The 12772-nt window shown below is 34.8% G+C and overlaps 1 protein-coding gene across 1 annotated transcript in view; it reads left to right on the top strand.

Moving 5' to 3' along the window:
- The window catches only part of CHD1 (chromodomain helicase DNA binding protein 1), a gene marked incomplete at its 5' end in the record, with an annotated part of 36690 nt that extends 24174 nt beyond the window's left edge, over positions 1–12516 (top strand). Inside the window, 11 exons of the mRNA XM_009879385.1 lie at positions 167–297; positions 629–767; positions 1477–1627; positions 2641–2763; positions 3135–3272; positions 5969–6109; positions 8108–8286; positions 9803–9899; positions 10103–10160; positions 11070–11280; positions 11487–12516. Coding sequence (XP_009877687.1) covers positions 167–297; positions 629–767; positions 1477–1627; positions 2641–2763; positions 3135–3272; positions 5969–6109; positions 8108–8286; positions 9803–9899; positions 10103–10160; positions 11070–11280; positions 11487–11850 — 1732 coding nt within the window. The remainder of the gene's footprint in view (positions 1–166; positions 298–628; positions 768–1476; positions 1628–2640; positions 2764–3134; positions 3273–5968; positions 6110–8107; positions 8287–9802; positions 9900–10102; positions 10161–11069; positions 11281–11486) is intronic.
- Between the last annotated feature and the right edge of the window lie 256 nt (positions 12517–12772).

The following is a 12772-nucleotide window of genomic DNA, read 5'->3' as shown; positions in this document are numbered from 1 at the left end:
GGGGGGTTTTTTGTGTTTTTTTTTCCCCTTGGATCAAAATTTTACACAGCATAGCAAGTGCAGGTGTCTGGTAACCTACATGATCATTTCTCTGGTTTCAAAGTCTGAAAGAGTCACAATTAGTACAGTTTCAGAGCTATAAAAATGTTGATTTGTTTTGTTTCAGGTTAGATGCTGTAGCTAGAGATGCTGAGCTAGTTGATAAATCAGAGACAGATCTTAGACGTTTGGGAGAGCTTGTACATAATGGATGCATTAAAGCTTTAAAGGACAATTCATCTGGACCAGAAAGAGCAGGTACAATGTGTTCTTGCACTTTGGTCATAGCAGAAAGTGTTTTTGTTTGGGGAAAATATAAACAAAAATGTTGGCATGACTTAACGTTTTTTCTTCTCTTTCTATGTGTGAATTGTTACTGGAGGATGGACTATGTTTTTTCTGTACTGTGAAATTTAAAAGTAATTGATATCTAGAAGATCTTTTGATTTTGAGTTAAACATTTGGTTAAGAAAAGGTTATTTGATATCATTGAAAGTTTGCTGCGATAGCATCCGTCTTACTTGTTTTCTTTATATTTTTCTGTATGATATTTATAAAGTATTTTAATAGCTTTGTAATTCATTTTAAGGTGGGAGACTTGGGAAAGTTAAAGGCCCAACATTTCGAATCTCAGGAGTACAGGTGAATGCAAAGCTAGTCATCTCTCATGAAGAAGAGTTGGCACCATTACACAAATCCATTCCTTCAGATCCAGAAGAAAGGAAAAGGTATTGATTTTTCTTTTTTTTTTCTTAAAGGAAGTAGTAATGATGACTTTTTTCAACTTAATAGTTATTTTCAGGCAACTTTGACTCAGAGCAGACTGTGACAGCATCATCCTTCTGTTTCCTGTAAGGACTGGCAGCAGTAGCCTGCTCCATATCTGTTCTTCATTCTTTCTTTTTCAACTTTGCCTTCTCAGTTGTGTTCACCAGGGACTGTGTTAAGTTACTTATAATAATGAAGACTAGAATTCAGGCTTGCTGAAGAGCTGCTGTGTCATCTCTGAGGGGAAAGATGTGTCTGTCAGAGGGCAGTAGTGGTTGTTTCTACCTTCGGAACTTGTTACCTTGCCACCTTTATGTATCACAATCCCTAAGCTATCCACTTTGTTAGCGGTTACACTTGGGTGATTATGTGTGCTCTTACTTGTGGTTAGCCAGCTGTGATGCAGCTCATGGCCGTTCACAGATGTCTGTCTGATCTTCACATTTTAGTCTTGATTAGCTTTAAAAAACACTTCAGTGCTGACTTAAATAAATATTTTGTAGAAATGTTAAGAAAATATAATGATAAATATTTGGATTAATTTCCTAAATATACCAGCATCATGGGGAAGATGAATCTAGCTATATTACTTTTAGTATGTTCCATTCCCCCTTGCTAAGCTTCAGAAGTAAAAATCCTTTATTTAACTTTCACATTTATTTCTATTAGATATGTCATCCCATGCCACACCAAGGCTGCTCATTTTGATATAGATTGGGGAAAGGAAGATGATTCGAATTTGTTAATAGGCATCTATGAATATGGTTATGGCAGCTGGGAAATGATAAAAATGGATCCTGATCTCAGTTTGACACAGAAGGTACGTAATATGTAACATATCGTCCAGGACTCTTTTTGTTTAGGCAGTAACACTACTAAGAACAGTTCTTGAAAGAACTCATGTTATGATGCAGACACATTATATGTCTGTTGTATTTCTTAGGATCTGTCTTGTGGTATATTATTAGATTTTAAGATCTTTTGTATTCAGTTGAAGTCTATCTTTTTGCAGTCAATTAGGTTGCCATGTTTTCATGTAAGTGGACCTCTGACATTTGAATTTTGCGTTTCATCTTTTTCCTTCTCTAATTTAGATATTCTAGTTTTGTCTATTTTGTGCTCCTGAACTTTTGGAAGGGAAATTTTTCTAGAGATTTGATTTAGTTTCCCCATCCCCACTTAACCCCCAAGTTCTTCAGCTGACGTTGTCTTTCATTCATCATATGATGACAGCTGCACTAAAATTAGTGCAGTAGCTCGTTAGCAATATTGATAAATGCATATCGAGGTAAAGATGGGGGTGGAGTAAACTCTGTGACAGTGCCGACCACCTGTAGCTTTGGGATTTGAGGAGCCAGGGTTGTGTCCAGATTTGATAATAATGATTCCTACTCCTGCCTTCCATTAATGTGCTTGTTTTTTGAAATAACTCATTTATATTTTGACATCTGCAATGTGCTGTAGTGAGTTCTGTGTTTAGAAAATGAACGAGGCAGAGCCAAAAGCTCTGTGGATGACTGGTACAGCAGCTCAGAATTTCTTAGATAGACTATCAGATTGAAAACAGAAATCTGAGGCTGGTTTCTTGAATTTGTTTTAAACTGTGATGCAGTTTCCAGGACCGTATTGGCTGCATGATTGGGGAGAAATGAAAACATTTAAGAAATTACCCGTTGCTTCAAGTACGCTGTCAAGAGTTGCTAGATATAGTTGAAGTGGATTGTTTTCTGCTGCCTTTTGCGTAGCTTTTTCTGTTCTGTGTGCTCCAGGCTAGCATATTCCAAACTGGGTAATATGTGCTCATATCTGTGATAATACCATTGTTCTCCTCAGATTTTGCCTGATGATCCCGATAAGAAACCCCAGGCAAAGCAGTTACAGACCCGTGCAGACTACCTCATTAAGTTACTGAATAAAGACCTTGCAAGGAAGGAAGCACAGAGGCTTGCTGGTGCAGTAAGTAATATTTGGCTTTATTGGTGACAAAGCAATACACCTATGGACGTCAGCTGATGCTTTTTTTTTTAATTCTGCTTTTTTTCTTTGCGTAGTATTATTCTGTATTGCTAATAATATTACACAAGACTAAAGACATTAATTACAAGTCTCATACGGTATTATTCTCTTGCTATTTGTATGTGTTCTCTACTCTTGCACTATGCTCTGTCTTCAGTCCTGAGAAAAGCGGTGGTCACTAGTAGCAAGAAATAAAATAAAATTAACTCTCTTTTTGATGTAAAACTAAATTTTTACTTTTTTTTTTTTTGGTAACTGTGATGCAAAGATGTTTGTCAGTTGACATATTAAAGAGACCCATTTGTATTCAGGGCAATTTAAAGAGGAAGAAAACAAGAACTAAGAAGAATAAGGTGATAAAGGCTGCAAAAATAAAAGAAGAAATAAAAAGTGATTCATCATCACAAGAATCGGAAAGATCTGATGAAGATGATGATGAGGATAACAAGGTAAATATCTTTTATATGGTAAAGATGGAAATTCAGTTCTTCATATTAGTATCGATTTTTATTTTGTCTTCTGCTTGACCTTAGTAAAATTGAAGCAGCATAAATAAACGATGTTTCAAGACTTGTATGTGAAAGCTCCCGTCCTGGCTTTCATTATCCAGAAAAAACTATTTAATCTTCTTGTGTTCTGTTACTTCTGATGTGTTCCTTTAGGCTTCTGCTTTTGGTGGGTCTTTTTATTTCTAACATTTATCACACAGCAGAAACCACTAGACATGAAAATTGAGGTAAATTTTAGGGTCATGTCACAGCTAATTTTATGAATTTCAAAGTAGCTGAAATACATCAGTTCTAATCTATATGTATCATTAAAGTACTTCTTAGCTGGTTTAAAATAAGCTAAATTGAAGGGTCTTATGTAAGTGTTTAAACTATTACAAATTATTGTAACTGTGGACTCACTCTAGAAGAAAAAATATTTAGAATCATTGAATTGTTTAGGTTGGAAAAGGCCTTAGGATCATCAAGTCCAACTGTTACCCTAATGCTGCACAGTCCACTACTGAACCATGTCCCTGTGCACCACTTAAGTGAATATATAATTAAAACTGAGTCAGCCTTAGAAGCCCTGATGCATCTATAAAAAAAAATTACTATTTTTAACTAAAGCATCCCTATATGTACTTAAATTGTACTAGGAAGAATAAAATGTAAAGTTAAAAAAATAAGACAGTCTACATTCAAAATTTATGTTTGTAAATAGAGTAAATGTAAGACAAAGAGCTGTAGTCACAGTTCCCAGTAAATTAACGTGGGCAACTGTATCCTAAAACTAAGCAAATGAAGTGTTCTGGCTAATTAAAGGAATGTTTGACTTCATCCCCACTCAAACCAGAAGACATTGCTGGTCAGTTGATTGACTTTTGGGGCACGTTTTGGGAAAGTGCTTAGACTGATGTCCCTTTTTGTGTATTTAATAACAGATACTAATGACTTAAATAACTAAATACTTTTGGACACAGACTAACAACTGCATTTCTGAAAACTGAGCTGTATACAAGAATGGACATTAACCACGTAAATGGCTGGCTTTAATATACTTTTTGAAATATTTAAAATGCACATGTTTATTCAGGAAACTCATGAAGTCACTGGATTTTTGCTGAGAATTTTCCACGATAACTAATATTGAAGTTCTGGATGGGCTGATTTTTTGATACCTCCTTGAAGTGACTTGTTGGGATTCATGTATTGGGCTTTCTTTAATTTGTTTTTCAGCAACAGATTCTCTATATATGCCTTTCCAGGGTGTATTCAAATAATTTCAAAGACTGTAATGATTCTTGCGCCTGTACTTTTTACTTTGTTACTTTTGGTGTTTTTCAGTGTCTGAAAGGATTTGAGTTTCCATTTCAGACTTTGTAAGTGAGTTTTGAAAGACTGTTGGAGTGGTATTTTGTTGTCCTTCAAATAATTAAATGGACCTCTTGTCAGACAATCTGTAACTAAGACTTTCTTTTAAGTCTATGTAAAAAAAAACAAACATGTCTGGAAAAAAGAAAGCTCTGGGACTCTGTTACCTTCTCCTGTGAATGTTTAATATAGGATTGGTAAAAAGTTACTGGGAAAAAGCTACGTAGAACAGAGATCTTCTAAAATCCCCATTACTGGAGTGTCCTGATTCAGTTTTGCAAGACCTACTTCCTTATAGATTTTAGCTCCTGAGAGCCTAACTGCATTCTAGAGGGACAGAATTCTAAGTTAATTCTAAGTTAAATGGACATGGTTTCTGACTGCCTTTGCAATTGAAAAAACAGTACTTTGTCACATCAAGGAAATGAGTGAGTAGTTCTCATCTTTCTTTACAGCTTCATTCAGTTCTATCTGATAGGTGTTAAGTCTATGTCCAAAAGGAAAAAAAATGCAGAGATAAAAAATATGGTTTAATCTGATAGTTACAAAACTTGTATAGATAGGAACTCGGTTTGATGTGACATATATGCTTGCATATTGCAGGATGAGATTGTTTCAGTGAAACATCCACGTAAAAAAATTAAAACAGAAAAAGAAAATGAAGAAAAGCCTGAGCCAGATATTGGTATAAAGAAAGAAGCTGAAGAAAAAAGAGAGACAAAAGAAAAGGAAAATAAGAGGGATTTGAAAAGGGAGAAAAAAGAAAAAGAGGATAAGAAAGAATTAAAAGAAAAAGATATTAAAGAAAAGAGAGAAAACAAAGTAAAAGAATCCACACAGAAAGAAAAAGAAGTAAAGGAAGAGAAGGTAACTAGGTTTACTTATCTTACGTAGCACTAGAAAAGGCCACTAGGTTTACGTGAATGATTTTGAGATTAAAAGATACGTCTTGGATCTGACCAGTTGTCATTTATTGAAGGCTTTCACATAATTTCAAGTTTTATTTCTGCTTCTTGAAACCATTAGGACAGGCATTTGAAATGGGAAATTACATCCGATGATACAAATCTTAGTTGGACTGAGAGTACAAGCATGTACAAGAAATTCTTTCATTCCTTTTCCGTCCCACAAGGAAAAAACATGTACTGTCACTGAATGTCAGCATAGATTTTATTATTTATTATTGAAGAGAATACAGTAGTTATGGGGATTGTCATATATTATAGGATAATTCCGGAGCCAAAAATTCAGTTTACTTAAATGTTTCTATGTCTCATTCTTAGGTAAGTGAAATCAAATCTGAAAGTAAAGAAAAAATGAAAAAAATTCCATTGTTGGATACTCCAGTTCATATTACTGCAACTAGTGAACCAGTTCCTATATCAGAAGAATCTGAGGAACTGGATCAGAAAACTTTCAGTGTGGTAAGTCCATTTTTGACAAGTTAGTGTTTATACTTGATAGTCTAACTGAGGACAATTCTTGATTCTGTTACTGGGCAGAGCAACACAAGTTATCTTTTGCTAGTAAAGTCTCAGATCAGTGAATGTTATTGACACTACCAAAGTAATTTTTATCTTCATTCCAGCACTTTTATTTTGCTATTTACGGTATTAATGCAGGATAGAAGGAAAACTTATTCAGTGGTCTTGTATGCTCAATAGATTTAGCATATAGACTGTAAAAGTCCTCAAGAATAACTTGTGCATCCTGCTTTTTTAAAGAGCAGACATGAATGAACTTCAGTTTTCTTCACCTTACTGTATTTGGCTTTCTTCTGTGTAAGAAAACAAGAGAAATTAAGTTCCAGCACCTCTCTCCTGAAGTATTGCAGACTTAAATTAGTAGACATGAGAAGGAACAAATGCCAAAGCACTTTGAAATACCTTCCTGGAGTAATGTCTCTGGTACTGAAAGAATTTTGTTTATTCACTACTTCTTACTAAGAACGGAACCAGTATTAGAGGAGAAAAAGTACTTAGACACAATTTGTGTAAAGGTTGGCTGAGGCCTTTGAAGAAAAAGGTATCAGTGAATTACTGCAGCTACTCTCCTGTGGGTGTTTGACATTCAGATTTAAACAGTCATTTTTCTGCTAGCCAGGTTTATTGGTGCTGTTGTGGGTGCTGGCTGTGACATGAAAGTAAGATACTCTTGAGTGTGGCAGTGACTGGTCGATGTATGCTTGTATTCTAAATGTTCCAAGAAATCCACATGTCTTTTCCAGAATGAGCCTCAAGTGATTCAGGTGGATATGTTTGTGTGGTAAAGCGACAGAAAATCACTTGATTTGCATTTACAGTTGTATTTTTCGTATCACTGATAACAGCACACTCTGCTGATTAATTACTTAGTGACATGAGCTATCAACGGAACAGCTTCTTTGATTTTTCTGAGTTGTCCCTAGATGCTTACATGGTAATTGTAATATTCCATTCCAACCATTTGTTTGGTTTTTCAAATTTTTAACTTTTTATCTGGAGATTTCCTTTCGTTCTTACTGGGAGTAATTCTAGGTTGGGTCTGTGGATAGGAAATATTTTTTGTCCGAGTTTTTTGTTCTGGACTCTATGTTTATGATTATGTCATGGTCACATGCAGTTTAATTAGTATACTACAACTATATTTTGACATGGAAGTTATTACTGTGAGTTCTTTGGGCTTAACTAATGTGGCTTTTCGTGACAAGGAGAATATGCGTTTCATCTCTTTACCATGCTATTGTAGTTAGATAGTGTAGGCAGATGTCTGTAATTTAAATCATGCGACTGGATTTATTCTTAAAGCATTTGATTCAAAGTGTGAAAATTCAAGAACACACATATGACATGTATGTGTTGTCATGGCTGTTGCTACTAATCTAGGCATACCCAAACTAGCTTTGCTCTAGACAGCACAAGTTCTGATAGTATCTGCATAGAACTGAAGTTTTAGAAATGCTCAGATAAGCAATGTTGATCCTCTGCTAAATGCCAGGTTTAATTGTCGCAGAAAGAATCTGTTTGAAATGTACTTAACACTCTCATACTTAATTTTTACATGGAATTTAAATTTTTTTTCAAGGTGCTAAAAGGTTTAAGTCTCCTTCTCTATGCTTGTGCTGAAAGTTACGATTGTAAAACCCAGTTGTAATCAGTCCTTTTTGTCAGAAAATCTTTTATATTAAGTTAACGCTTTCTTAAATACTTGATATCTTATTTTATAAAATCTAATACTTTCACAGAGGTGTACATTTCCAACTGGGTTTAAAATATTTTTTCTGAAGCAAAGCTGTAAAATATTTTTAAGTGCTTTGAGCAAGTCACATGTCTTATTTGCCTTGTCTTTGCCTGTATATATACGTCACAGTAAAGGATGAGTGGTGTTTTGGAATTCTTTTTTCTTTAATTTGGATTAATACATTCTTTTTTGCCATTTTACAGTGTAAAGAAAGAATGAGGCCTGTCAAAGCAGCACTGAAACAACTGGATCGACCAGAGAAGGGCCTTTCTGAAAGAGAGCAGCTGGAACATACTAGACAGTGCCTAATCAAAATTGGGGATCACATTACTGAATGTCTAAAGGAGTACACAAATCCTGAACAAATTAAACAGTGGAGAAAGTAAGTTATTCTCTGTGGGTTTTTTGTAAAAAAGAAAGTCTATAATTCCTTCTATAAAGCAGAATAGTTTTTAAAGTTATTTATCTAACTTCTTATACACCCTTTCTTGTATCCTTTGGCTGTTTTAGAATAGGAATCTGTAAAAAGATGATTATAGATGGTTCTGACTTCTAATAATTAACTTTTTCATACTGCATAGCAATGCATTTTGTCCGTTAGGTCAAGTCATCTCACTTCATACAACCAGACACCAACGCTAAATATTGTTACTTAGACAGTGCAAAATTAAGATAAAATGTTGGATTATAGACTTCTTGTATTTCATTCTTATTTTCTTACTGCAATTTGAGTTACTTTTATCAGATGTGTACTTTAATCTTTCATGGTTTAAAATACATACTGTGCTTCCCTATACAAAAGCTGTTAAGTGTTTCATTTTCTTGACGATTTCTGTTAGTGTAGAATGCTTCTGCTGTTTTTACTTGTTTTACTTCAAAATATTAAGGTGTTCTGACATACAAAACCAAGATCCATGTCATGTTTAGTTTTAAGTGGAAACTTGTAATAGAGCTATTATTCATAATAATGCTACGGTATTATGTGTGGATTAATAAAATATGTATTTCACATACCTGTAATAAGTGTAGTTAAGCAAATTAGCTTATATGAAGTTATACAGGTGTCATTAAGCACACCATTGACTACGTATCTGTTTTTGCAAACCTCTACACCATAATAATCACAGTGAAGGAGTGTTGCTTCCTGAGCCTGCATACTTCAGATGTTTCTGAACTCTGGTATTCTTTTAAGTGTTCTACCTGTAAATTTGACTAAAAGAGTTATAGACTTATTACCTGCAATCATAGGAGCAAATATTTTCTTCAGCGTTTTGGCATCTTGATAGTAAGAGACTTGACTTCTTCTTTCATTCCTTTGTGCGCAGATTAAGCAAAACTTTATTTCTATTCCTCTTCTATCCTCTTTCGCAATTCTCATTTGGCTTCAAAGGCTTTCATGAGCCTTTGCAGTTCCGTAGAAAAATTATCTTGCTCATATTTTTATGAAATAAGGCTTGTAAGTCAAATGTCTGTCTTGGACTGTAAGAGGTTTCAGGATTGGAAGAATTTTTACTTACTTTACTTAAATTTTTATTTGCTGAGTGGTAAATACTCAGAATTCAAACAGAGTTTTGTAAGACGTACGTAGCGACATTTTTAAGCAGTTTCACAGATCAATCTGTTAACACAATTGCTATTAGTGTTATTTTCCATGCACTTTGCATGCTGAAGAACTTAGGATAAATATTAAAAAGTCACAAATTGTTGAAGGACCTAATCTTTCAAGTGCTTGAAATACAGCTAGGTAATGTTTTTTGTGCAGCTAAGCAATACTGGATAAATTTCATAGTGTTTCTGGTTTACTGTTCAAATAACATCCAAATTATGCAAATAATATGCATAATACAAGAAAATCAAATGTATAAACGAATTTTAACTTCTCTTTTCTTCTTCCTCAGAAATTTGTGGATTTTTGTGTCTAAGTTTACAGAATTTGATGCCAGAAAGCTGCACAAACTGTATAAACATGCAATCAAAAAACGCCAAGAGTCTCAGGTAATATTTTCAGACCCTTTCTAGATAAACAAATATGTATTTTGAGTATTATAAATCTTTTATTTGATTTAAAGGAACACAGAAATACACTTGAAGTGGCATTTGTGTTTGTGGTAAAGTAATCTCCTTTGTTAGAATACTTTTCTAATAAATTCAGATGATCTTTGGATTTAACAATGAGTTTTTGTAATTGTCTATTTTAGCAACACAATGATCAGAATATTAGCAGCAGTGTGAATACGCATGTAATTAGAAACCCAGGTAAGAATTATATTATATTCTTCTGTTAGGTCTGAGTTTTCATGTTTATTTTATTTCACGTCTCCTAGATCTGTCTCCCACACTACTAAGTATCATAGAGATAGGCTGATTAACAAAACTTCACTCCAGTGACCTGCAGACAGAAGCTGGTGCTTTACTGCTTTTAGTAGCAAGTTACTGGACCATCCTTTAAAAACATTTTTGAAACTTGGGTTTAATTTTGGGGAAGGAGAGAGGACTACACAAACCCTTCAAATTGCTTGGAAATTCTGGACCTATTTGTAGCTGTTGTAATATCACTACAGTGTAAGAAAGCAAACTGATCCTTGAAGTCAGAGTGTGAAGTTACATGGGCTGTCTTTTGTTGTTGAAAATAACACTGCTTTTTGTATGCTCACATACCTGCCTGGTTAATACTGGCTTTTGCCTTGTATTATGTAACATTTCAAGTATATTTTCATTTCAACATAATGTACTTTAGAAATACAACTGAAAGTCTTTCATTAACAAGGCATACTTTTAAAACTATTTGTGCTAAGGCCATCCCTTCTTAGGGAGGAAGTTGCTGCTTTTCTGTCAAAAATTACTGTACTGAAAGCATCTCCACTCACTGCTCATTTGGACCACACTTAGCTTTATAGACTGAATGGAGAGGTTGAAGTGTTCAGTTTCCAAGTCCTACATCTATATCCTACATCTATATTATAGCTTGCTTCCGTCTTACTTCTGAGCTTGCTTTCAGTTCACTTGTGTTTAGTGCATTTGTCTTTCAACTATCTAGGTCTTGTTTCTGTCAGATTATAAAGTCACTTTCACACTGCTTTACATCTGACAGGTAGAAGTGCTGTTTGAATTAGGTGAGGAAGAGACCTCACAAGACTTACTTTTAACTTCTGCTTTATTAAACAGATGTGGAAAGACTGAAAGAGAATACAAACCATGATGACAGTAGCAGGGATGGTTACTCTTCTGATAGACATCTGTCACAATACCACGATCATCATAAAGACAGGCATCAGGGAGATGCTTACAAGAAAAGTGACTCTAGGAAAAGGCCCTATTCAGCTTTCAGCAATGGAAAAGATCACAGAGACTGGGATCACTACAAACAAGACAGCAGGTGAGTTCCTTCAGCAATTTAAAAATACGTTTAGCGTTCTTTTCCTGGTTTTGTAGTGTGTTTGTAGCAAGCACCAAAACATCTTTTTTGAGTAATGCAAAATTGTAGCATTCATACCTTTCTAATGCAGATCTGTTGATTTGATATAATTGTGGCTCTTGGTGTGTGTTCAGTAACACTAATACAAATAATTTCTGGTTTTTTAGATACTACAGTGATAGTAAACATAGGAAGTTAGATGACTACAGGAGCAGAGACCACAGATCAAACCTGGAAGGAAGTTTAAAAGACAGCCGGTCTCATTCCGATCACCGCTCCCATTCAGACCACAGGATACATTCAGATCACCGTTCCACTTCAGAGTACAGCCATCATAAATCTTCTAGAGATTACAGGTACCACTCAGACTGGCAAATGGACCACAGAGCTTCAGGTAGTGGCCCACGGTCACCATTAGATCAGAGGTCTCCTTATGGTTCAAGATCTCCCCTAGGACACAGATCTCCATTTGAACATTCATCTGATCACAAAAGTACACCTGAACATACATGGAGTAGCCGGAAAACATAACAAAGACTGACATTTTCTGGACCTTCGTTTAGCCATATACAGTAAACTAACACAGTAATTGCCTTACATGACTTGAAAGATACAGACTGGATATTCTATGAGTAGCAGTATTGTTACTTCTTTCCAGGATGCAAGGTCTATTATCCCAACAGAAGAAAAATATTTTTGTATTTAAAGTTTATGCTGCACTGTGCTGCAATTGCTGTGGCACTCTTTTTTAGAAATGGAAGATGTTTACTTTTACAGGGACCTCAACACTGCCCCTTTCAGACTGGATCTTACTATAAAACTCTTCAAGTCAAAATGATTTCAGGCTGAACACATTTTAAGTTATGTTTGTAAATGAACTTTAAACACTGACCTGTGCTCATATTTCAGGAACGAATGGGGAGATAATTTTCTTTTGTTTTTTAGTAAAGAACTCTGAAGGACTTTGTTCACTTTCCAAAGCTATTTGTTTACATTGTACACTGCGACCACCTTGCCGCTTTTCATCACAAGCTTGAATATTTAAAATCTGTACCTATAACTGTAAAATAGCCAGGATTTTTCCTGTTTGTGATCAGTTATAATGCCTTTTTACAAAACAAACAAAATAATAATAATTAAAAAAACAGAACACAAAAAATGGCTGTAAATTATTGTAAATTAATTAAATGAGCTTTTTCCCCCTCTCAGGCTTATTCTGACTGTTCCTTTCCCCACCAACTCAGGCCTTTTGTCACAAGTCTGAAACTATCAGTGTACTTACACTACCAGTGTACTTACATGTTTTAATAAGATATCTTGATGGAATCAGTTTTCCGAATGTAAAAATGTGGAAAGGGGACTTTTTATTCCATTTAGTGCTTCTTTTTTATTGGATACTTTAGATGTATATTTTGGGGTGGGCTTTGGGTTTTTTTTTTTGTTTGTAGTTGGG

This window comes from Apaloderma vittatum, unplaced genomic scaffold, assembly GCF_000703405.1.
Source record: "Apaloderma vittatum isolate BGI_N311 unplaced genomic scaffold, ASM70340v1 scaffold16942, whole genome shotgun sequence".
In the NCBI taxonomy this organism is placed as follows: domain Eukaryota; kingdom Metazoa; phylum Chordata; class Aves; order Trogoniformes; family Trogonidae; genus Apaloderma; species Apaloderma vittatum.
This window is presented reverse-complemented; position numbering and strand designations above follow the sequence as displayed.